This window comes from Paramormyrops kingsleyae, chromosome 3 (genome assembly GCF_048594095.1).
Source record: "Paramormyrops kingsleyae isolate MSU_618 chromosome 3, PKINGS_0.4, whole genome shotgun sequence".
NCBI classification, from domain to species: domain Eukaryota; kingdom Metazoa; phylum Chordata; class Actinopteri; order Osteoglossiformes; family Mormyridae; genus Paramormyrops; species Paramormyrops kingsleyae.
In genome coordinates, this window is record NC_132799.1 from 17,344,449 (window position 1) to 17,370,950 (window position 26,502).

General features: G+C 42.7%; 1 protein-coding gene across 20 annotated transcripts in view; it reads right to left on the reverse strand.

The window, feature by feature from the left end:
- LOC111848816 (neurexin-1a) overlaps nt 1-5,468 on the reverse strand; it is a 249,977-nt gene extending 244,509 nt beyond the window's left edge. For 18 of the 20 annotated variants that reach the window (XM_023821125.2, XM_023821124.2, XM_023821118.2 and 15 more), the window contains exons 1-2: nt 5,100-5,468; nt 1,723-2,996 (exon numbers count right to left, since the gene is read on the reverse strand). In XM_023821125.2, the coding sequence (XP_023676893.1) occupies nt 1,723-2,434 (712 nt within the window). In that variant the 5' untranslated portion in view covers nt 2,435-2,996; nt 5,100-5,468. The other 2 variants (XM_023821107.2, XM_023821108.2) reach the window with 2 other exon arrangements.
- Between the last annotated feature and the right edge of the window lie 21,034 nt (nt 5,469-26,502).

Consider the following 26,502-nt stretch of genomic DNA (forward strand, 5'->3'; position numbering starts at 1 on the left):
CAAGAGACTTCATGACTACGTAAAGCAATTTGCCTTCAGCTTTCGCCCCCATTTTCTAAAGTCGATTTCTTATTAACCTGAGAACTTATGGGAAACAAACACCACTGTTAAACCACAGAGACACAAGAGCTGGACAAACCAGGGACAGCAGCAACTACAACGATCGTTTCTTAGCTCAGAGCACTACATACCAGGATTGCTCCTTTCTTATATTATAATACTTTGGTTGGGCTGATTCATTAAAAAGTAATAATAAATTAATTTAAAGACTAAAAACACTAAACTAGCCCCTGGTTAAAAAGCAATCCCCGGGAGTAAACTGAAAAAATAAAAAGGACTGACTGATGAGACTGCACTTCAAAAGTGAATCATCCACAAGGAGAGAAAAAAAAACTAAGCATTAACATCCAAACAAGATTTCTCACTTTAAAATTAAATAAGAGATGAATTATTGATCCTTGTGAGCTACAAAAATCCCTGAATCAAAGCATCTGAGGAACAGGCAGAGGCTGAAGACCTGCACAAAACCTCAGGAGAGCACACCGACAAAATTTGTAAATCTTCCCTCACGTGGACACAATTGTCACATTACCAGACATAAATATCACAGGACAGAAGCTGCTGATGGACACACACTGCAAGAAAGGGTCTCCCAAACCCTGGAGTGCAGATCTTTCCTACGTGAACCTCTCCATGGACCCTGTCAGGTCATCATTCTGATAAGCACATGAAAGACAGCTGCCTTGCGCTTTCCGCGAACGTTCGAGTTAAAACAAAGCAGACGGGCCGAAGAGCCTAAAAGCTACAAAAATAAAATAAAATATCAGTCCCCCTTGGCATGGAACCCTGGCTATCGTTAATCGGTTTCTAGAAAGCTCTAAGCTTATTTGCATTCTGAAACAATGTGTATACACAACTGTAAATGAACCCTATGGTAATGAAATCATTTGCCTCAGATTCCCTGACTACATATGTAAACATGCATATTTCACATAGACCACACTGTATCTGTCTTAGACCATTAACTTTGTGCATCTCTTGTATGGTCAACAAGTGTTTTATTTTTCAAAGGGACATTTTTGTCCAAAATTTAAATGCAAAAAGTAACACTGTAATTATGCACCACAAAACATTCTCTGCAGTTCACATGCTTCTCACTTTAATCTGGTTCTTGGGGGTAAACACCCCTGCAGCTTTGGGAGTGAATGAGTGCAGTTCAAACCAGCAGAGAGAAAGACTTCATAGGTCAACCGATCCCTGGTTACCTGCACAGGTGACTTGTAGACACCTTGGAGAACAAGGAACACCTGAATGCATTGCTAATGAGGTCTTGCAGGAACCTGCTGTCTGTAATTATCCATACAAACAACTCTGACGACATGCGTAATGTTTGCACAATACCACGTATGGGACCGGACCGTCTGCTGGTGGAGTTGCAACAAAGGAAATTGTGTGTTTGTTCAGATAAATAAATAAAGATTAGATAGATAGATAGATAGATAGATAGATAGATAGATAGATAAGCAAACAAACAAATAATAATAATAATAATTATAAATGCATGCGAGACATGTTGATGTTTTTTGTAGTACAGGTTCTTCGAGGTACAGAGATGCCTGGAAAGCATTACGTGATAAGAAACCAGTCAAACACACACACACACACACACACACACACACACACACACATGGGTACGTGTAGAGATATAGCCAGACGTCTTACCTTCACTGCAGTCCTTTCCCTGGTATCCCGTCTGCGAGCAGTCACAGGTAGGCTCGTCATTGACGACGCTGCAGACTCCTCCGTTCAAGCACACGTTCTCAGCACCGCAAATATCATCTTTGACCCCTTCGCTGCTCAAGAGGACCGGCTCCGAGTTATTCACTCTCAAGTCTCTTATCCATCCCTTAAAGGGGACCTGATCCTTTACCGTAGAAGAGGTGAGTTTTAAGGCTAGAGAGCGCAGTTCAGGCGGTATTCCGCCCAAAAACAGGTGGCTGAAGACAGTCATATCCCGTCGCCGCGATTTAACCTCCACCCACTTCACCTCCTTGTCCACCATCAGGGTCGTGTTTTTGAAGTTCCTCCTTATCGTCACGGCGTGCCACTCTTTGTCGTTGACGGCCGTGTCAGAGAGCACGGTGGCCGGCTCGGCACAGAAGATGGAGAAACGCAGGCTCAGCTTGCCCTTGTGCAAAAGCAGCTCCAGGAAATCGCAGAAGCCTTCGTCGTCGAAATAGACCAGCAGCCCGTCCGAGCTCTTGGTCTTCATGTTGAAGCTCATCTCGCTCTCACAGCAAGCGTTCCACATGGGGAAGCGGGCCCACTGTCCCTCGGCACCCGTGAACTCCAAGCTAGCCCCTAGGTCCACAGTGCAACACACCAGCAGGCCCAACCAGATTAAATGAGCCCCTTGCCTCATCACAAGCACCATGGTCGTAGGTCTGATGGAGGGTTTTTTTTTAATGGACGGATGAAAAAAATGAGGGGTTCTAAAGGAAGACGTGCTCAACTAAAACGATGCACAACTGTACTCCCGGCTCACTATGGAAAGCAAATCATTTGCTTTAACGCATCGTTGATATGGATTAAGGACTCCGTTTGCATAACTGCAGTCTACTCGTCCGTAAGTCTCCGGTAGTAAAAGACATGACCGTGCAGCATCCTCTCAGACCTTAAAAAGTTTGCCAGCATTCGTAAAAAAAAAAAAAAAAGTACGAGTTTTCTCTCCGCCCTCTTTATGTTTCTCTTCCAGTTTATAATCCGGGTTCCTTAGAAGCGACATATGTTGGAGATATCCATCAGTTCTCTTCCTCGTTTCTGGAACATCGTGGAGTACCTTATATCTATCTATCTATTTATTTATTTTGTTTCTTTTTTGGACCATCTAAGGGGACGTAGGAGGCAGGCAGCCGTCAGATCCACTGTATCGTGCTGAAGCAGGAGAACAGAGTCATTGCTTATGGCTTCTGGCGTTGCCTCCTTCGCCAGCAATGCTGAAAAACACAAACTGTCAAACACACGGAGCCCGGCAGGCCCTTTCAGCTGATCAAGGCCGACCTTGGATCCCAAAGCTTACAACCGTTTCAACATAATGAACATAATGACGGGCAATCTGTAAGAAATAGAAAATAGTGGTAGTGACTTTGCCCAGGTTTTAGTTGTTAAAAAGATCTTTGCATATAACTTTACGTGTTTTTTAATCGACACTGTAACATGAAATACAAGGATTAAATAACAAACCAATTTCCAAGAAAAAGCCTGGAAAAAATGCCGCTTATTCTTATAATACTAGTATCCATTTTAATTTCCCTAATAAATAATTTTAAATGCCTATTTAAATTGCCCCGGGCGAAGCTATATATAATGATTAAATATTATTGTGACATTTTTAGCTCGTTTATAAAAAAAATAACACTAGATCAAATAGCTAATGACTATGTTTAAAATTAGAAAATATGAATGCCTTGGATATGGCCGATAATCAGACACATTTACTTCGTCACGTGTAACCTTTCCTTACACAGAAAACACATAGGGGCCTATTTCGTGCCGGCATTTAAATAACTACAGATTTTCAGCATAGCGAATCCAATGTTTTAATGATCAATTAATTAATAAATAAATCCGAGATCAAACGTGATTCTGCGTCCAAAAGCACATCAAAGATCTTATCAATTAACATGCAACTATTCGCTGCACCGAGGGCTTCCTAATTAAAATCGCTGCAAATACTGATGTAAAATTATTTATTGTGCTGCGATACACCGCCACTTCGCCCTCTAACAAGAGACAGAAGAAAGTCGCCTTCCCAAGCTCACGCCAGTTGTCAGCATTATTCACGGAAAATCCCGCAATCAGATCTGCGCCTGGGTATAAGCTGCGCTCCTCAAGCTCCCCTCATTACGCGCTAAGTTTTAACACATACACACATCACATTATCCGCCGTGTAAAGCCGTTGTGCGTGTAAATCCGCCTGCCAGCGTCAGAGTAACTAACTGCTAGATAGGAGTGTGTAAAGGCTGGGGTGAGTCGCGATCATATGGTGATCATTGCAAAACGGTCGTGGCATATAGTGTTTCCCCCTTCATCGAGAAAAAAAAATAAAACATATATTTAACACCTGATTCGTTTTCCAGGACAGTAAGCTAGTTAAATGATCGATTTACCGGCTATGTATCTGTTTCTGTGCAGTATCCTAATGTTCAAGTAAGGCTCCTCTGTGTGCGTGTGTGTGTGTGTGTGTGTGTGTGTTTGTGTGTGGATCGAATCTCAAAAAAAAAACAGCAGGTACATAGGTCTTAATGTACATCTGTATCAAATCGAAACCGTGACACATTTACACCGCATTTAAAGGATATAATTAAATCGGACACTAAGAAACCTACACGCAGAAACTGCATGCAGGGAACAAGCAATCTTCTCAATGCCGTTTTTTTTTCTCTTGAAACAAGCAATGCATTCAATGCACACGATCACTGAAATCTATCATAGCATCCAAACCTGCCCTTACTGGTTTCCAGCGATAGAGATCCAGAGGGCAAACAACTGGACGATAGGAGCTTTTCAAGTAGGCTAATTACTTTCACAAAATGATCCATTCTTATAAAAGGCTAGCCTATTTTTAAACACCGACAATAATGTATCGCGCAACTCTAACGCACCGTTTCTAATAAAATATCAAGCAGGTTAACTGTAAGCACAGTTAGGCTCCAATCCTTTAAATCTTTGTCTTCATCACCTTTTCATTGATAGCCTAGAACGAGGAAAAATATTCCCTGCTACAATCAGAGCGATCTGTATAAATAAACAAAAACAACTCTTGGCATTTCTATAAACGCAAAACAGGTATTGTTCATCACTACATAAATTATACTACAAATTATATCTTCAGACCATTTTTGATCGAAGAACTCGTATAAATCCATGCAGGAAAACAGCTTCTCTATTACCTGCACTACAATCCAGCACTGGATCATCACAGCATCTCCAAATCATTCTTCAGCATCACACAGCAGATATTTATAATCATCTACAAACCATGCAAAACAGGATAAGATCAACGCAAAGAAAGCTATCAAAGCTTAAACTTCTGTTACCTCTAAAGAACCATTTCGCGATCTTAGTCCAGTCTACTTCTTTAAGGATGTTCCGCGTAGCCCTCCTCGTTTTTTACTAGAATCACTGCATCACTGATAGGGGAAAAGAAAAAAAGATCTTCAGCGTTTCCAACACTGCCCCCTCCCAAAAAAAAACTCAAGCACTGGTGAAAATATTTTTAAAGAAAAATAAAAATCGAGGTTTAGTCTCCTTTACCTGAAGCAATCTCCCCCTTGGTCCTAGCAAAAAGTACAAACAGTAGGATAAACGGAATTGTTGGGGGGAGAGAGAGAGGGGTAAAAAAAACCCGGTATCTTTTGGGAGAGGAGAGGTGCAGCCTGTTTCGCCCGCTGAGCACTGCCAGCGACTGTCAGGAGGCAGGGACAGCGGGTCACGTGGTCCGCGTGCCGTCTGCCCGCGAGGGGCGGGGCCGCGCGCTGCAGCACCTCGGACAGCGGCGCTGCCGGACGCATGTCACCAGGACCTCTGCATCGCGTAGCATCACGCCCGTTTGCAAACGCAGATCATTTTAAAGGAATTCATTAGCACAAGGACGACGAATAACTCATTGACATTCCTGCTGTGGCTAACGAGAAAGTGGTGGGGGTGTTGGGGCCAGTAATGGGGACGCAGTTTTCGCGAAGTGGTTAGTGCAGCCAATAGGGTTCCGTGCGTCGCAGCAAGATGGATTTTCTCCAGAGTGTCATTTTTAAAATATTAATTGGTTCTTCTATATTCATAAGTTCCGTAAGATTTATTTGGGTGGGGGCGGTCTTCGGCAGATTTAATACTGCGCGGTAAGCGGCAGGTAGCGAAAGTAGTGTTCAAAAAAATCATCTGACATATAAACCGAACCAAAACGGGACATTAAAGTTAAAGTGATCGACATGCTAGCGCTCCCACGATGGATTATAACTTACGTACGTTATTTTTCATGAATATAGCATGAACTTAACGGAAATTAGTCCACATGTATTTACTCGTATTTTTATTCTGGGTGCATTGTATACTCCCTTACATAGATCACAGAAAAACACCAAGTTAAATGGTCAGGTTGGTATCAACCAGAGGCCAATTGGTGACTTCTCCAAGACTTGAGCTGAATAAGAAAATTGCAGGGGCATGAACAGAATACCATTACATCAGGGCTAAATGATTTATGCCCCGATCTGGCGTGATGCCTCACATCCTCACAGTTTCAGATGAATGGGGGGGTGGGGGGGGGGGAGATTTGGATTTTTTTTTTTGCTTTAGATACCCGTTTTGTCTGTAGTCTCAGATATTGTTCAGAACTTAATTTCAGCAAAGTTAAAGACTCACTGGCTAATTTGTCCGTCATTGACTGGGACCCATGCCACAGATATCCCATGAGGTTTGTGAGTAAGAACACCAGAATGAACCACTGACTGGTTCTGCGTGTCAAGTCCCTTTTTTTTTTGCCAGTTTACAATACTCAGATGTAGGTGTGTGTGGGTGTGTGTGTGTGTTCCTGTGTGTTCTCCTGCTTGTTCTGTATATTCCCCAGTGATACCATAATCCTTAGCACATTCCCCTAAGTGCTTTCAGAGTCGAGCACTTTTTTTTTTTTCAAGTTTCATTCATGGGGACGCTCGTCAAATCTTCAGTCAGAATTACAGCGATTATTGGAAAGTGGGCTCCTGAAGGACATTCATTTCAAACACCTGGGTGCTCATGAATTCAGTTATTTGAAATACAGCTGGATGAGCCCTGACTTGGAAATTATAATCTACTTTTCCATGGTTTGTTAGACTTGCCGAGAAATGTAAAATAGGCATAAAGTCTATGGAAAAGCTGATGTCGCTCATGGGTAACTAACTTACCTCCTGTATATCCCATCAGTCAATTGTGTTTATGTACTGTAGGGATATTAAATATGAGTGTCCTTTGTGTCGTGCAACAGCACTGGAGAGATCACAATATTTAGGTTTTGTCAAAACAAAACATTGGCTACCCAGCAACCGTCCACAAATCAGAGGGCTGAAGGGCAAGGCTGGGGTCAATAGCATCTTTGTGGGCCCAGTAGGGGGCAGTCATTGTTCCTCAGGGCCATTACAGGGATGTTGGACTCTCAGGTGTTGAGGCCCTTCCATCAAAAGCATGTGATGCTGTGATGCTGTGATGCTGATTAATCAAACACTATAATTAAAGACATGCTTTTTACCTGTAATATTATCATATGATGATAACTGGTGTAAATTAGCATTGCAAAATGTTCCCATTTCAGTGTCTCATTTACGGTAAAGTTTAACAGCCTACAGAGATGAAAAATGCATGTTTAAACATTCTAAAGTCAACCTATGGGTCCTTGTCTATAATGATAAATGAAGGTTCACTTTTATTAAAAGGGTTTTGTATATCATATTACATCATGCAGACCTGGGAAATGATCTTCCTTGGTCTCGGAGAAATTTCTACCTACAATTTATTAAACATTGCCAGATAGCTGACCATGTGTGGCTCAGCAACCCCTGAGATACTCCTCTGTTAAAAATTAAGCAATTTTGCAGGAATCTCACATCGGCACCTCATTGAGGACACTGGAGCAATACATCTTCTTGGCAGATTAAGTGATCTGGCATAAATGTGCTTTCAGAAATTCTGTGACTTATGGAAACCCAGTTGTCCTAAAGCTTTGAGGCTCACAACATATTTCATTTGACCCTTGACGTCAGTGTTACGCTTAAAAATGCCAAACGTGCATATAATGAATGTAATATATGTACAGACATTACTAGAGGGGTGTATTAGCTCAATAAAGGTTACATAAAATGGCCCCTATTTTAAAATTTCTCTTGTTCCGTCTCAGTAGCAGCATTCAATTGGTTTGAATGTCATGCTTGTGTAGCTCATATTAAACTTAAAAGGCACGTTCTGACACTTGGGTTTGACGGACCAGGGCTCAGCACTCCCCTAAGTCAGTAGCGCACGTCATGCGTTCAAATAAACGGTGGGGAAGAGGGAGCTTTTTCCGTGGGATTTCCCGGAGCACTGGAAGTGCGAGAAAGAATGGGAAAAAGCTGCCAGCAGAACTCATGCTGATCCAGGACTGAACCAGCCCTAATTCTCATATCAATTCATTGAATTCATTGTTAATGTTAAGATGTCGTTCTGCCATTCATACTAGGATATATATATATATATATATATATATATATATATATATATATATAAATCATTTTTTCATTCCCAAGGTAGTTCTGTATCAAAAGAACATGATACCATAGATCATTCCAGACCCCAATATAGGGGCTCCAGTATTTCCCAAAGGGTGAAATCCTAGAATCAGCCGTGAATTAACCCCTCCACCTATTACATAATGTCAGACTTCTCCAACGTGTCAGACTCATGGTTTAAGGTCCCACTGCACCAGGGTTCCTTTCTCCTTAACAAAGTAACATCATTTTAACCTGTGTCTCCCCCCACAGCCCCTGGTCTTCCCTTATATGGCTGCCCCTACCCGCCTACATTCCCTTACTAGAATGGCACCTCTGCAGACACAAAGAAGTCCTTCCTGAAATGATGTGGCATTTCAGGTCTCTTCTGTGTAAGAACCAACCATGTCCAGCATCTGAACACTGCACTTCAACAGCAGAGATGAAGGAGGAGGAGAAAAAGGACATGGGAGAATATTTCATCCATCCATTCATCCTCTGAATAAATTAATATTAATGAACAATTACCCTTATTTGACTGTGATATTTTCCCATATTAAGTGAGCTGTACTGTTTCTGCATACACACTTCGTTTCTCCTGGAAGGTGATGCCTGAGCTGTAACGGCATGTGACTGAAAGATTGACTGCTGAAATGCGAAATGGGAAGCAGGGATGGTACAGGAGGGAGACCCCAAGCTTGGCCTTCTGCTGCAGGCTAAAGGAGTGCCTCAGTTGGGCATCTTGTTTTGCTAACAAAGAGGATGTGAAGTCAGGAAAGGCTGGTATGTAGAGGCCAGCTCTTATTCCTTTGTCCAAAACACATCTTGTGCTTGTCATCCAGAGCCTCTCTGACCCCAGACTCTTTGTGCTGCTCGCCACCTGCCCATGATTCCTGCCTTTATTCACTTACTATTTTGTTTTTTAAACTTGCTGTTTCACCCAATCTTGATTCGTACATGGACATGCAGGTCAGGTTAATTTATTTGTATTGAGAGACCCATTCCTGGGACTTGAACTCATAACCCGCTGGGTATTAAGTTTACTATTAAATTTAAGAAGTCAAAGTTTTAGACTTAAATGTCCTGCGAATGTGACATCGTTGGTTTGTATCGGACAAAATCTTCAGCTTTTGGATTCTGCAACTTTCACATTTAGACATTTAGAGGAGGTCTGTTTTTATGGTTAACATGCAGATTGGGAATAGAAAGTCTGAAATGCCAAATGGCATGTTTCAGCAGTAATCAGGTGGACGTAGGTTCAAGCACCTCTAAAGCTGGGCCCAAACACACAGAACGTAATGGCAGTTCATTGACTGCAAGGTGCAGAATAAACACAAACAGGGACGTTTGATTTTATCAGCAAGCCGCTGAAACATGCTATGATCCTCCTCTGTTCACGGCAGGCCAACTCATGAGCAGAACGCGTCAGGGATGTCGCCCCATGTCTGCTCCCCCCTCACCATAAAAGGTGACAAGATGAGGGATGAGGTAATCAGAGCTGGCTGAGATCCCTCGCCGGACCTCCCTTGTCACGTGGGCGTCAGCCCTGTGCTACCAATTGCTTCTATTAGCCGACAGCCAATAGGATCTCACATAACATCTGATATCCAACAGTCAGCCAATGTCACTGAGGGATAAAAATCACCTTATCTTGTGGGTTTTTTTTTTTTTGTTTGTTTCTTCATTATTAGGATGTTGCTGATTTTTTTTGTGTGCATGTGTGACAATTTGGGGGATGGGAGTTTTCATTTCTCAACTGTAATTAACACCATCAGTCAGGGTGGTGGCGAGGCACTCCAAGACTTGTACTCTGACTGCATAGTAAATTAATTGAATTGGGAAAGATTGAGCTGGGGAGGTGTTTGCTGTGGGACGTGGGACTTTCAGATAAGAGCTCAGGATGGGACTGAAACAGTGATGAGGAGAAACCGAATGCGGGAGCTCCTGTGCATTTCACGGGCCAGTGTGCTGCATGGAATTCTGAGTAGCATGTAACAGTGTCCTGTGAAGTGTGCTACACAGTGTGCTACACAGTGTGCTGCAAAGTGCACAGAGACCACACACTCCGGCATGGGACCATTACACATGTGGGCGTGGTTAAGTGATTGGCCCATTCCTCTGTACGAGCCCTAGTCTCTCCAGCTAAAAGATGGGAACCCAAACAGTTTAGACTGTAAATGGGGAGGGGGCGTCTTGGAGGACTGGAATTGGGTGGGGGACGAGAAGGGCAAAAAACTGACTTCTTCATCAGTTACCCTCTTCTGCGATGGACAGATGGTACTGAGAGGATGAACAGGTGCTGGATACACTTCCTGCTGTGAGAACGGAACAGGTGACTCAGCGGCGGACATACGCTCGCCCCGCCCGTATTTGGGCTCCGTGCATAGCGGCATAGCGTTTATAAGGCAACGACGGATTCGTTCTGGTTTTCATTGGACTGAAATGAAATCCGCGGTGCTGTTTGGTCAGCCTGTGAGATCGCCGCCCACCAGCCAATGGGTTCTGCTATTTTAGTGCTGGCCAGAGCCTTGCCGGCTTGAATTGCTCTTATCTGCACGAGTGTGATCTGCACCGCCACACTGCAACCGGCTGCGTCCTGCGACATCGCATTATGCCGAGGAGGGAACTATATTCAAGATCTTTTTGTGAGCATTGAATTTTATAGAAAATAAAAAAAAAAAAATCCATTTCTCAGTCTAAGTAATATAAAAGTAAAATGCTCACATGCTTTGGCTCAGAGAATATATAACCACCACCCTGAATGCAAATTTAGGAATTTATTGCGTTACAAAAAAAGACAAGAAATAACTGAACAGTCTAAAACAAACAGCTCTCCCTTAATTCTGGTCTAAGATTATTAACCCCCCAACACTGAACACTGACCAACCGAGCTGATCCTCAGTGTTCTGGGGCCCTAGGGGAGATTCTGCTGAGCCCAACCCCCCCACCCCCCAAAGCAGAAGAAAACAAATTTTGTCGATTCATTTATATAAAAAACATTTCAGTTGCACAGGTATCTGGCTGCTAACTAGCTAGCGCATGTCTGTTTCACAAGAAAAAGTAGTGAAGTATTAAAACAAGTGTTAATAATTGTACTGTTATAGAATCCAACACCAGAGGTGTTTCTCTTGATTTTTTTCACATGCTCTTTTGCGCCCTCTTATCAAAGGTCGACGCCCTGGGTGGGATGGCCCTACGGACCAGACTAAGGGGATAGAAAAGGGCTTGATTGATGGATAGCCATGATAATATTCATGGTTATTTTCCCTCTCTTTAATGCTTGGGAAAAGCCCATGAACTGCCTTCCTTGAAATGTATTATATTCTTATAATGTAAATATATACATTTACAATACATATTCCGAGCTTTAATTCATCAGGTGTCCTCTGGTCACTATAGTTACCACGGATCCCGCCTCTGTTTTTCCCGGCACGATTGTTTCAGGCGATTATAAATGCATTTAAAGTTAATAGCGTGCTTGCGGACGCCCACAGGAAACACTGAAGAAATCTCCCTGGTAGATTGGATTCTGTTTTGTCAATTCTCGCTGTCAGCTCCGCAGTGCAATTTCTGAGAGGCTCAGGAAGCTGCTGAATTAAAAACATTTTAGATGGCATTAATTTTTACTCTTTTTACTTTTTTTTTTTTTTATAAAGTCACTGCTTTGTAAACATTATAAATATGATTCTTTTACAGTAATTGGGAAGCACATTCAATACCAGCATTGAGTACTGGTCACACAACACTGTGTAGATTAAAACATGCATATTATCTTAAAATATAAAATTAAATGTTACAGCCATAGATACTGTCATAGATCAAATTTTGGGTATAATCAGGGTAAAACATTAAACAGCTGAAGAGTTAAAAAGCTGAAGTACGTATTTAGTTTAATGTACGCTACTGTAATTTACTTTATATACTGTACTACTAAGGACCATCCATCCATCCATCCATCCATTCATCTATTCATCCATCCATCCATCCATCCACAGATGCCTCCACTGCAGGGTCACCATGCACCTTAAGCTTACCCCATAGGGTAGCATTGGGTACAAGGCAGGGGACACCCTAGATGTGATTCACTGCAGGTCAACAAACAAGGATATATTTATTAACTATCTGATATGCTGATATGCAATGCAAGATGGTAATTATGCATTTATCGGTGCTGATTTTGAGCTGGAGGATTTCATTTCAAGGTTAAGGAAATTCCCTGCTTTCCAAGCTACAGAAATGGGTGTAACTTAAAACCATGTAAAAATATATAATAAGCAATAACAATATTAATATGTATTTACTGGTATAATTGGGAAACCCAAGAGGTTACTAATACCTAAATACCAGAGTGCATAAAATCCAATTGATATTCCGCACATGCAAATCCCAAATTCCTATTGAAATAAATGATTTTATCAATGCAAACTTATACCACACTACCATTTCTGAGGTAAAAAGCACCTTTTTAATAAATGCATAAAACTGGAAGCTAATCTTCCACTGGTTATTGCATTTCACTTTTTAAAAAAAACATTGTGTTAAGGGAGATATTGAAAATGTTGCTGAGAGGCAGCTGAAACTGAACAGGGTTTGGGATGCAGTCCTCAAATGACCCAGTCAAAGCCCAACTCGAGGATCCATGGAAAAACTTGAAAACCAGGTGTCTGAAAAACTCCGGGCAACCTGAAAGGGCCCAGGAGTCTGAATTCTGCCAAGTTAAAAGTGACACAAACTCATGTTGATGGAGACTTAAAGCTGTAATTACTGCCAAGGGGCTGCAGGCTTATTGAAAATCAGCACAGGCTTGGCCCCCAAGTTGGGTCGTCGCGTTAGTTTCCGTCGCTGAGTGGCAGCATCTCCGTGTGGGACCATCTCCATGCGCCTGTTGTGTATCTCATGTCTCCTTCAGGCACACCCACTTCCCACCCCCTGTGTTTCATCCTAGTCTTCAGGATTCCTTGGCAGTGCTGACCCCCCGCAGGCCTGCACAAACTCCACCCATCCATGGAGGGATCTGGGCAGCAGGGTAACTTCCTCCAAACCCCAGCTACACCCATCGGAGTGGCAGTAATTCCTCCTTAATGGGAAGGCCGCGGGGTCAGGCACACACTCCCTGAAACATTAAAGATTGATTTTTTTTCCCATCTTCCCCACGTCGCTGCACATGTGATGAAACCTCGGGTCTGGGAGACCTTGAAAACCCCCCCTAATGTCTCTCCATATTGACCGGAGCGAATACTAATATCCTGTGTTTTTTTTAAATTTATCAGCATACATGCTCCTTTTGTGTGTACACTTGCATGCAACTGATCCTGTCTCCTGATTAATTATTCACTCAAACAGGAAGTGTTCCTCGCTCAAAGGGAAGCCCCGAGAAAGGGGCATTAATCCTCATTACGGCAGAGAAAAAATACATTGCCTGTTGTTCTGCTACGCAGTATGTCCGGGATAGGTCTCTGTGTGCTGATTTACAGGCTGGATCTCATCAAAGTGCCTGCACGTGCACATGCAGAGCACCACCTACAGAGAGCCTCTGGAGTAGCAAGGAGAGCGGCTAGAAGCTAGCAGAGTTCATCCAATTTCTCAGAAACCTTGGAATGGAACCTGTAACACCTGTCATGTGACATGGTATTGGGAGGATGGAAATGGGATTTTGTTTTGGTGAGAATTTAATTCCGAACGAGGAACAGAAGTGAATTTTATTTATTTATTTATTATTATTTCATTTGTACTTCACTCGACCTTGTCCCACTGAAAACATCCACACCCTTCCTGTACAGAAGCATAGGCTCTGTGTATGTGCAGTTTGCGTGGTTTGTCTGGATTTTCTCTTGGTACTAAGGTTTCCCCCCCCCCCAAGTCCAAAAACATGTAGTTAGGTGGACTGGAGTCTCTAGGTTTCCAATAGTGAATGACAGAGCCGGGGTGCTTGGCTGCTGCCCCATTTATCCTGGGATGGTCTTCATGCTTGTCCTGGATAAGCAGTATGCAAGATGGAAGGATATAAGTTTCCCTTCGCATACATTTCTGAATCACAACTTACATAACTATCTGCATCTTCTGTTCCTCGACCCCGCTGAGTTGGACTCCTCATAGGTGGGATGTGGGTTTCATTCGTGAGTGAGAAAGTTTCTCTATCTCTCTGAGCTCCCTCAGCCAGCGCCCAGCTGCAGCCGTGGCAGATACAGGACAGTGCTGAGGCGGCCAATCTGGCCTGGCAGGTGAGTTAACGAGGGCAAAGGCACTGTGAGTGATTCGACAGGGGAGACTGCATGAAACAGAGATGTGTAATGTGACTGGTGGCCAGCGGGTTCAGTTTGGAGCCTCACAAAGCCGCCGTGTGGATAGCCTCCCTTTTTTGGACTTGCTTTCTGGGGGCAGGTCATTTTTGAGATGAGTACTCCATGCATCACCCGAGTAGGCTGATCGCTGGATAAAGCTCACCAGCAAAGGCTCACAGTGGTGGGAGAAGAAGCATCTTGTGTCTGAGTGTGTCACCGAGGCATGTCACCAGTACAGTTTGTGTCTGGAGGGAGATGCCACATCATATCACTAGTTATCTTGGCCTTATAAGAGATGCTGCATTGCATTAAGAGGTCCTTGTTTGGTGTGGGGAAACAGCAATGTGTCACTGGTTAGGGTCAAACATGGAGGAGGAGATGGTGTGGTGTCATTGGCTAGATCTGGCAGTGTCGTGTCATTGGTTATTCCTGTGTTTGTAAGGAGACACGGTGTGATGTCATTGGTTGCACCTATGTTTGGAGGGAGAAAGTTTTGTGTCATTGGTTATGCCTGTGTTTGAAGGGAGAAAAAGCAGTGTGTTATTGGTTAGGACTGTTTGGGGGTGGGGAAACACTGACCTCATTGGGTAGCGCTGGGTTTAGAGGGAGGAACAATAGCTTGTCGTTGGTTAGCAATGTATTTGGATGGGGAATAGGTGATGCGTCAGTGGCCAGTGCGGAGCGGAGGCCCGGGGAGGAGAAATGCAGCCGTGGGCTGCCGTCTGCATGTGGCAGCTTGTCACCGGTGACGACTGCGTGGGGGAACAAAAGCAGTGCTCGTCCGTCGCCTGACGGGGCCGCCAAGGCGCCCGCAGCCCTGATTAATGGCAAACAGGCTTCTCCACGCGTGCTATAATGGATTTCTTGTCTTTCACCTCATTAAACAGTTTGATCAGAGGTTCTCTGGTAGGGGGGAGATGCAGGAGCTGGCTTTGAGGTGGGGGAGGGGGGGAGGTAGGCAGTTAGAATAAGCGGGAGGGTCACCCCATGCTAAGTGTTGGAATGGGACGAGTGTGGGACCAGCAAGAGGCCCACGGAGACCTACAGTAGCTCCTCAAATGTGATCAGCTGACAGGTGGCTGTCCAATGGTAAGGACTTGTCTCCTGAGAGGTCTTAGGCCAGGGGTAAAGGGGAACTCACAGGCACCGAAATCAGTCTAAGAATGTAATCACATCTCTGAGTCACCTGATAATGAAAGACTGCTAATTCAACAGTGTTTATGGCTTATCTATTATTTAGTGCCAGAGAATCTAGTACACAGAGAAATCGGGAAGAAGTCGTTCCAAGGTTTGTCATTTGTGAATGAGAGGGAGGTCCAATGATCACTTTGACCAGGTGTGAGAGAAGCCCTGCTTGGCAGGCAGATGATAAGGGGAGACGTTGTCCAGCTTGAGATGGAGGTCACGGTCCTCCATTGACCGCATCGCTAATCCATCACTTTTTGACAAATCTGACCGATAAAGGGAATTCTGCTTACACATCCGCAGACCGGAATCTCTTTCCTATCCGTTTGATTCTCCACTTTCCCGCTCGCGGCACGGATATGATCCTTCCTGAACCTGGCGGCAAGCAGCCAAGAAAAGGCTTGATTCCCTGCGATTCCCTCAACTGTCCCAGAAAAGCTCTGGCAATCGCTGACCTAAAGAGGAAATTGCTTTTCCCGTTTTTCGGACCTGACAGACGGTGCTGCAGGATTGAAGGGCTACGGATGCCATTTGCATCCACACTTTTCCTTTCGCATAAATTGTTTCAAAGCGATTTGTATGTATATATTTTTTTCTGAAAATAAACTTACATCCATTTAGCCAGTAAATGGATATTGAGCTGAAATAATGAACGTTTTGAAACTCAATCTTCCTAATTGAATGTTAGTGGTTTTATATGTCAGTAGATGCTGAGATGAAATGGGTTCTCGGCAACAGTAGAATCAAGCTTAATTACTGTGTATTTTAATCACCGTCATAAAGGGAACAACAGCATCTTATGATGAAAAACTTCCCATTCCTCTCATTTCCCTGCTGTAGAAAATGTGTGAAGCTAGTGTACATCCATGTTTATCAACTGCATTGACAGTATTTAAGAAAAATCACACTGTAAGTGTATAAGATCATAATGAATTTACCCATACCAGAAGAATTCCTCATAAGATGCATTTCTGCTGAATAAGAACTTCTCCTTAATTATTAAAATATTGTGGTGTCAGGCGGACCGAGGCATCGCGGGAGCAGAGAAAGACATGGAGACTTGCTTGCCGGGGAAATCACACTCTTTATTAACAGTCCTTAAAAGGACTACAACAAGCACCCAACACGCACCAAACTCAAACACATAATGGGGAACACAAGGTTGTCGGACGCCGAGCTGCAAGATGCACACAAGACACAGACAAACACACGTGCGACAATAAGGAAATGCCAACATTAACATTAACATTAACAACAACAATACAACAAGGGGTATTTACAATTCCACGCAGGGCATGCTGGGACATGCGCCCCGCTGGTGCTACAATATGAAAGTTTATCTACTTTCTCAAATTTCAAATCTCCCTTTTGAAAGTTTGGGTGTAGCTCTGCTTGTGCCTTCCTGTAGGATTTGTGGGCAGCATACTCCCAAACCTTCTCCCTTACAGATCACCAGTTGTCAGTAATTTTGCCAGACCAGTCCTGTCATTTAACATGCCTTATCAACTTGAAACACAATGTGGAAAGAACAGATTCATAATAAAGAAGATTAGATGTGGAAATTATTCTACATACAAGCAGCAAATGAGCAAATGATTAGCTTTAGTCGACTATTTTTGCTCATAAGGGGGACAGCCTTTAACAGACCTCAGATCCCAATACAAAGAACAAGGAAGCCCTTTCAATTACTCTTTTAATTTTTAAAACTCTAGTTTTAGTTTTGCTCCCAGTGCTAATCTCTATACAGTTCTAACCTTATCTTTCATAATGTGCAGTTGTCGCTTTTGTGTTTGAGACTGAAAAAAAAATGTTTTCACCTGAGATAGTGTCCACGAAGCTTGTTAGCAATATGTGGTCTTTGTTTGATCCTGAACTACATTTCTCTACACTTGCAAGATGGTTTACCCCACAGAATTACAATGCCTGCTCCTGCAGCATTTTAACATGTCATTTGTGTGCTGTCATTGCTGGTATACGTCCCATTTCGGAGGCCAGAAAGTTCCAGCAGCAAGGGGGAAACACCTCTTGGAGACAGAACTGTGCACCTCTGCTTTTCTCATTAGACTGCACAGCCTGGCTCAGTCCTGTGGGGGGAGGACGTATTTTGTGGGGGATGGGCATCATCGAGGGGTTCCTTAATGATTTACCAATATTGCATTCCTTTTTTTATCCATGTCTCTCATCAGCAGAGGCCAGTGATAGCAGAGTAAATCACACAGGGCCTCTGAAATAATGAAAAGGGCCTTTTTACAGAATATACGACCCCATTAAACAGTTTTTTAATGGGTTGAGCTTGTCTTACAACCATATCTGTCGCGGTTCCAGTGACTCAGGCATTGCTCTAAATTGACACTCGGCCAAGTAATTGGCTGCCCTCGTGCTCGAACCCGTGAGTGCAGCCTCCTGATGGTCCGTACCAAAGCTGACAAGGTAGGGGACGAGTGAAAATGTCACCTGGGGGTCACCTGCAAAATTGCCTCCAGGAGATTCTACACGATAAAATTGCCTCAAAGGGGCTGCCTAGATATACCCCTGTGCCATCCTGACGTCGGTTAATGCTTGACCTGGGTCACCAGAATGGGTAAGAAGATTAAAAAAAATCAGAAATCAATCCATCTCTCAGTGCTTATCCAGTAAAAAGGCCATGCATCATGGGATACAAGGAATGGAACATCTTGGACGAGATGCCAGCCAGTCACAGAGCAGACAGTTTCTCACATGCGTATACTGATAGTCGGAGGGCGCAAGACAAACACAGGTCAAACATGCGCACCAAACAAAAGCGGGATTCGAACACACAACCCTGCTGTGACAATACAGTGTTATCCACCGAACCTCTGTATGAGGTACAGATACGCTAGCCAAAGATATCTTCAGAGGATACAGATGAGAGGTGAATGTGCTGATATAGCTTCAGTAACAAACTGTCTGCACAGATACCTGCACTGAATGGGCTGATTTCTCACAATTGGACTGGTCATTAGACTCATGCTAGCTCCCATTATTGAGTAGCTCGGCTGGTCCCATCAAAAACATTAATGCAGAGTCCAGGCTGATTGTTTTGTTGACCCGCCATGACTGTGTTTATTGCTATTTTACTTCTTACAGAGTCTATCTGCATCTCCAGACATCTCTGCCTGCTACCTGCATAATTCACACACATGGCAGCGGAACTATTGAAGCTAACAAGGTGTCTGTGGAGAAGAAGCTGGGGTTTAATTTTGCCATCGGGAGGTTGCACTTCCGCTTTTATCACCCACGGGCACCTGTCTCCCTCAGAGTAAGGTGCTTTCAGCTCTGGAGCAATGCTGAACAAAGTGTGTTTGTGTCGGGGGGTGGATTCCAGTAGTCAGGATCTTAGCATGTTGAGCTAACAGCACAGGCTAAGCGCTATATTCAGTCTCGCTTTGCTCCTGGGGCGTGGTGCTTGCTAAATTCACAGATTTACATTGCCGATTCTTATTATTCGGAAGGTATGCAGTCTTTGTGCCTCTTTAAAAATCATCACTGAGGAAATAATCAGGACAATAAGATCCTTTGCTGTGATTATGTGTTCGTGTGTGTGCGTGTTAGTCTTGAATGATCAGCTGGTTTCACAAGAGTTTTTGTGCTTTTGTTCTGCACCAATGGCTCCAACACACTTTGAATGGTTGTAAACACTAATGCGGCTGCGTTTAGAAGGCTTTCAGAAGCATCACACAGATACCAGCTCTAGCTATCTCCTTTCGCTACTGAGCCACCACTCAACCGCCTTCCTTCTCTTCTCCCATCCCTTGCTTCTTCAGACTAATCCATGACCCCCATCGGAGAGGCAGTAGACTGTCTTGATGTCCGTTATTCACCGCTATGGTTATAGTATTATATACCACAAGCAGAATTATTAGGTAAGTGCTATTTCTGATGATAATTTTCAGGAACACCTAGGCAGAGTGATAAAAGTGAATTTGTATGTTACATTAGTCTGTCACAAACAAAAGTAAAAGAAAAAAAATCAATTATCAGTGTGGAGAATTATGAGGCAATCAGAAAGAAAGTGGATTTTTCTCACTTCATCATCTGCAGAAATAATTATTTGATAAACAGGTTTAGTTATTCATTCTGTCCACTTTACCAAATTTAATGTTTCTTCTCAATGACCATCATGAGCCTATTATCCATTGAACCTGTCAAATTTTTGATTTGATCACATTTCATATTAACTGACGCAGCTAGGTCCCACTCCCAGATGCTGCTCTGATTAGTGCACTGCTTGCCATTCTGGAAAACCTCACACTTTAGCAAGACCCAACAGTTTTCAATGGGGGTTAAGTCAGGCGATGAAGGAGGGTGGGTTATCATTAGGTCACCTTTCTTGGCCAAGCTATGAAAGACTTTGATGCATGGGAAGGGGCATTGACCTGCATGCATATCATAACCTTTTGAAAGTTGCAGACCTCTTCTGTCATGCCCCGCATCATTTCCCCCTCGTTCTCTCCCTCGTGTCTAAAGAAGGTGTCTTCTCAAAATTGGCAGTAGATATTGCAGTTAATTTGTAAGTTGGAAAGGTCCTACAAGTTCATCACTGATAATTGCAGCCCACATCATCACTCCTCTACCACCTTGTTGGTGCTTGAAGAAGGTGTCCAACCACTGGACCATCCATCTGCTCCATCAAGAGTCACTCTCATCGAAGCTATACACAAGACTGTTGCAGAAACACATTCATTCCCATTCTTGACATTTGAACTTTGTTCTTGTTGAGTGGAGGTTGTAGCTGAGCCTTTGTGACCTTGTCACTTGGTACACTGCATGCAGTACTTACAGAGATTCCATTCAGATTGCAGTTTTGGAAAATGATGGCACTTGTTGCTAAAGGGTGTTTGGAAGACTTCCATTTAATTCACCGCAAATCTTTGGTAGTTAATTTGCTTCTTATTTTCTCAACATGCTTCTTCTGTCCTCTTTGGCTATCGGCCACAAAACACTTGATTGCACAGTGATCATGTTTAAAAGTCTAGCAGTTTCAATTGTTTTGAATCTCCCTGACAGGCACTTTACTATTTTCTTTTGATTGCTCTCTGTAATGTCCTTTTTTGGCCCATTTTAATGGTAATAACAATTTGCATAATAATTCTGCATTGAGAAGCATCCACCAAATACTGATCATGCTCTAGTTTTGAACAACCTATCTTAACTGTATTGAAATCAAAATTAATTTATTGAAAATATTTGTTTGAAGAAAAGAAGTAAATTACACACTTGCCTATTTCTGAACTCCGTATACGTTTACACCTGGGATTGGTCAGTTTGTTGGGCAAATGGATGACCAGTTATTTTCAGGGTCTCAGCTGGGTCCCCTGACACAGTAACAATGACATAATTATGGTGTTATGTCCAGATCTGCCACTGAGCTGAGATTTTACTTATTTGGCCCAGTTCTGAGGCCATGGTGGTTGTGAGGGGACAATTAATCTCTAGCAGAGTAGTAGGAAATGATGGTGTGATTGCAGCGGCTGCGTTCATTCACCATCCCCGATCATTCCCATTGTGCTTTGCGGTAAATGGCTAGAAAAGCAGGAATGCGGACGCAGAGCAACACCGACTCCTTCACCCCACCTCCCTGTGCCAACCTGACAGCATCCAGCTTCACTCACTTCACGTACATTAAAGTCGGGTTCGAAGATTACAGCTGGGAAACATCTGGACAGCTCCTGTATCTTCTCCATTAATTCCAGTTATCGAATAACAATACGGTGGCCCCTTCACATCTGTGAGGTTTGGGGTGGAAGGTTCCCACAAATGCAAAAATTCACAAATAATACTTGCACACCCTTAATCTCAACCCATTACCAGTACTGGAGTTGAGGGGTGATGAGGAGGGATGTCATCCCCCCTGAAATAAAAACAGTCAAAATCATCCTCCTTCTAAAACAAACATCCCCCCGTTCCATCCCTACGATAAAACTCACCATCCTCCCTGATTTGTTTTTACAACTCGACTACTGCCCATAACAACCTGAACGTCTCTTTATTACCAATTTCTAAAGAAACAGCATTGTACTGTACACATTGCATGTTAGTTTACTCTGTCATTTTCTATCAAGACCTTTTTATAAATATGCAAACCATCTAAATCATGCCACTTACTAGTTGCTGAGACAAAGATGTGCAATGTATCCAAGCCAAGACTTTTAATATTAAAGATAGTATGCACTTACACTAACAAATATTGCATTTTACTTACAGTATATTTATATATTATATGATTTTATGCGATCCAAATTATTTTCAGTGTAGTTTTCCGATTACGCATTGTCTGCATGTCTCTGTGATTGTTTGGCAAGCTGCAAAGATATTACCATTTAATTATTCATGGCCAATTTGCAAATAACCAAAACTGGCAATGTCAAAAATGCAAATGTAATGGGGGTCACTGTATTTTGTAAGGAAATACATCGAATCTTTAATAATTTTAACAAGTTGAACTAATATCCAAATAAACAGCAGACAGTTTATTTCCACCTTTTATCCTGCAATGGATGGATGGATGGATGGTTGGTTGGTTGGGTGGTTGGACTTGTGTCTGGGCTTCAGCTGGACTGGCCATCTGGCATACCAAGCTTTTTCATGGTGGGTCGAATGGGTTTGTGGGCCAGCAGAATTTATCATAGGTATTTATGTGTGGTGGGTCTGGGAAAAAGTCCAGGGCTCATTTTAATCCCAGTCGAGCCCTGGTCTGGCCTGAAGGGTGACCTAGGTCACTTCAATGGCTGAGTCAGCAGTTACCCCATGGTTGAACCAGGGTGGGCAATGGACAGGGACCCCAACCACATAATACAATACAGGCTCACTTGGACTCTGTAATGTACAAGTTAGGTAGAAAATGGATGGATGGATGGATGGATGAGTTGGATGGACAGGTGGGTGGATTTGTGTCTGGAACTAGAGAGTAACTTGAACACTTCACTAGTTGAGTCACCCCTTGGTTGAAGCAAGGCTGCCCGTATCACTCTGCATCTAAGCACTTGTAAGGGCTATAACGCCAACCCCCTGCTCCCCAGCTCCATCCACACCTTCTTATCTGATGTCGAATAGGCTGGAGGCACCGTTTGCCTCTCGTCGTCAAAATGTGACCGGGGTAATCATCGCACACAGACGGTGTGCCTCTCCTCCAGCTATTTCGGGGGGTGAGGCCGGGAGGGGGGAATGTCTGTCTAATGACTCTGAGTGCGAGTCATATTCTGACATGGCAGTGCGCAGTAACAGAGTGGGGTAACAAGAGTATCAGTGAAAACACGCCTTTTTTTATTAGTAAATCCAGTACAGCCTTATTTTTACGCCGGTCTCTCCGCTGCTTCTGCTGCAGTCACTGCAAAATTCCAAACAAGGTTTAGCAATGTTCTTACCCAAGTTGATTTGAAAAAAAAATTAAGAACAGCATTTGTGATGGAGGGTGAGGGGGTGGCACAGTGGGCCTCAGCACCCTGGTATTACACACCCAGCACTGAGGGTTTGATTCCCACCCCCGGTTCTGTATGTTTGGAGTTTGCTTGTTCTCTCTCTGCATGTTTCCTCCCACCATCCAAAAACATGCGGCTAGGCTGCTCAAACTGAGTCTGTGCCCTGTGAAGGACTGCCACCCTACCCAGGGTCTACCCCACATCATGCTCTGTGCTGCCTGTTAAAATGTCCAGGTTCACCATGACCTTCCGCAGTATTCAAACTCCACTGGATTCTGCTACATTAATTCATGCCATCAGACTCCTCATCACACTTCTACCTCAGCACTTGTGCCTGGAATTCCATTGAACCACTTAAACTGGTAACTGTTTATCAACCATCTGCACCGGCCAATGTCTATATCAGAGGCACATAATATTGGAAGAACTGCCTTAAACTGTGCTTTATTGTATACACCCACTGATCTCTCACTGTAAGCTGTTTACATTTCTACACTGATAATGTACAAACACACTGCACAGCTCTACTATAACTGCCTTATACTGTGCTTTATTGTATACACCCACTGATCTCTCACTGTAAGCTGTTTACATTTCTACACTGATAATGTACAAACACACTGCACAGCTCTACTATAACTGCCTTATACTGTGCTTTATTGTATACACCCACTGATCTCTCACTGTAAGCTGTTTACATTTCTACACTGATAATGTACAAACACACTGCACAGCTCTAATATAACTGCCTTATACTGTGCTTTACTGTATACACCCACTGATCTCTCACTGTAAGCTGTTTACATTTCTACACTGATAATGTACAAACACACTGCACAGCTCTAATATAACTGCCTTATACTGTGCTTTACTGTATACACCCACTGATCTCTCACTGTAAGCTGTTTACATTTCTACACTGATAATGTACAAACACACTGCACAGCTCTAATATAACTGTCTTATACTGTGCTTTATTGTATACACCCACTGATCTCTCACTGTAAGCTGTTTACATTTCTACACTGATAATGTACAAACGCACTGCACAGCTATAATATAACTGTCTTATACTGTGCTTTACTGTATACACCCACTGATCTCTCACTGTAAGCTGTTTACATTTCTACACTGATAATGTACAAACACACTGCACAGCTCTACTATAACTGCCTTATGCTGTGCTTTATTGTATACACCCACTGTTACATTTTTACACTGATAATGTACAACCATGAACAATCAAACACATTGCACAGCCCTATTTGAAAGTTGCATTTTTTCATTATTGTCTTCAGTGTCATGATGTGTGTGAGGTGATTTTTAAAGTCTTGGAAAAATTTCTTTTCAGTGTATGCCTGCATATCTTGACCTGACCATCCACTGATCTCTCACAGTAAACTGTTTACATTTCTACACTGATAATGTACAAACACACTGCACAGCTCTAATATAACTGTCTTATACTGTGCTTTACTGTATACACCCACTGATCTCTCACTGTAAGCTGTTTACATTTCTACACTGATAATGTACAAACACACTGCACAGCTCTAATATAACTGCCTTATGCTGTGCTTTATTGTATATACCCACTGATCTCTCACTGTAAGCTGTTTACATTTCTACACTGATAATGTACAAACACACTGCACAGCTCTAATATAACTGCCTTATGCTGTGCTTTATTGTATATACCCACTGATCTCTCACTGTAAGCTGTTTACATTTCTACACTGATAATGTACAAACACACTGCACAGCTCTAATATAACTGCCTTATGCTGTGCTTTATTGTATATACCCACTGATCTCTTACTGTAAGCTGTTTACATTTCTACACTGATAATGTACAAACACACTGCACAGCTCTAATATAACTGCCTTATACTGTGCTTTACTGTATACACCCACTGATCTCTCACTGTAAGCTGTTTACATTTCTACACTGATAATGTACAAACACACTGCACAGCTCTAATATAACTGCCTTATGCTGTGCTTTATTGTATATACCCACTGATCTCTTACTGTAAGCTGTTTACATTTCTACACTGATAATGTACACACTGCACAGCTCTAATATAACTGTCTTATACTGTGCTTTACTGTATACACCCACTGATCTCTCACTGTAAGCTGTTTACATTTCTACACTGATAATGTACAAACACACTGCACAGCTCTAATATAACTGTCTTATACTGTGCTTTACTGTATACACCCACTGATCTCGCACTGTAAGCTGTTTACATTTCTACACTGATAATGTACAAACACACTGCACAGCTCTAATATAACTGCCTTATACTGTGCTTTACTGTATACACCCACTGATCTCTCACTGTAAGCTGTTTACATTTCTACACTGATAATGTACAAACGCACTGCACAGCTCTAATATAACTGCCGTATACTGTGCTTTATTGTATACACCCACTGTTACATTTTTACACTGATAATGTACAACCATGAACAATCAAACACATTGCACAGCCCTATTTGAAAGTTGCATTTTTTCATTATTGTCTTCAGTGTCATCATGTGTGTGAGGTGATTTTTAAAGTCTTGGAAAAATTTCTTTTCAGTGTATGCCTGCATATCTTGACCTGACCAGAAAGTTTGATTTGACTAAATCTTGTACTGAATAAGAGGGTTTTCGGGACTCCAGACACAGACCTAGTGGTGTTTTATGACAGACAATAGGGGGTTCACAAATAAAAAAGAAAAACTTATGGGGGGGTCCAGTGATAGGAGATCCCCCCCGCCCTCCAAAAGTGGGCTAAACTCACACACTGAGAAAAAAAGGTTTCACAGTAATGGTATACACTTTGCCGTGTGTAATGGTGTTTGAGAGCGCTCCTATACCTATTTTTAATTTTTAAATAAATATGTTCAGTTAAGGCATCGCATGCTTTTGCCTTGGAAACCTGCTAAAGAAAGCCTGGCTTGTCATCCCTTGATGTGAAATATATATATATTTCGTTTTAAGAGGCTTTTCAAAGTCAACCAGCACCTGTAGCGGCAGTAATCTCAGACTAACGGCGAAGTCCCCGCACCGCGATGAAAATAGACCAGTCAACATTCAGCGTCCTCTCAGACTCCCACAAATGAAAAACTGCCTTATCTCCTCCAAACAATTAAATGTAATAACAAAATCAAAAGAGATGTGTGAAAAAAGAGAGTTTTCTGTAGAAATTTTAAGCCAACGGTACTGGGCGGTGTTACGATGCCGTCGTCACACACATTATGCGATAAACTTTACAGTTATTGCATTAAAAAGTATAATAAGACTTCATCGTTTAATTCACACCTGAGGGGATC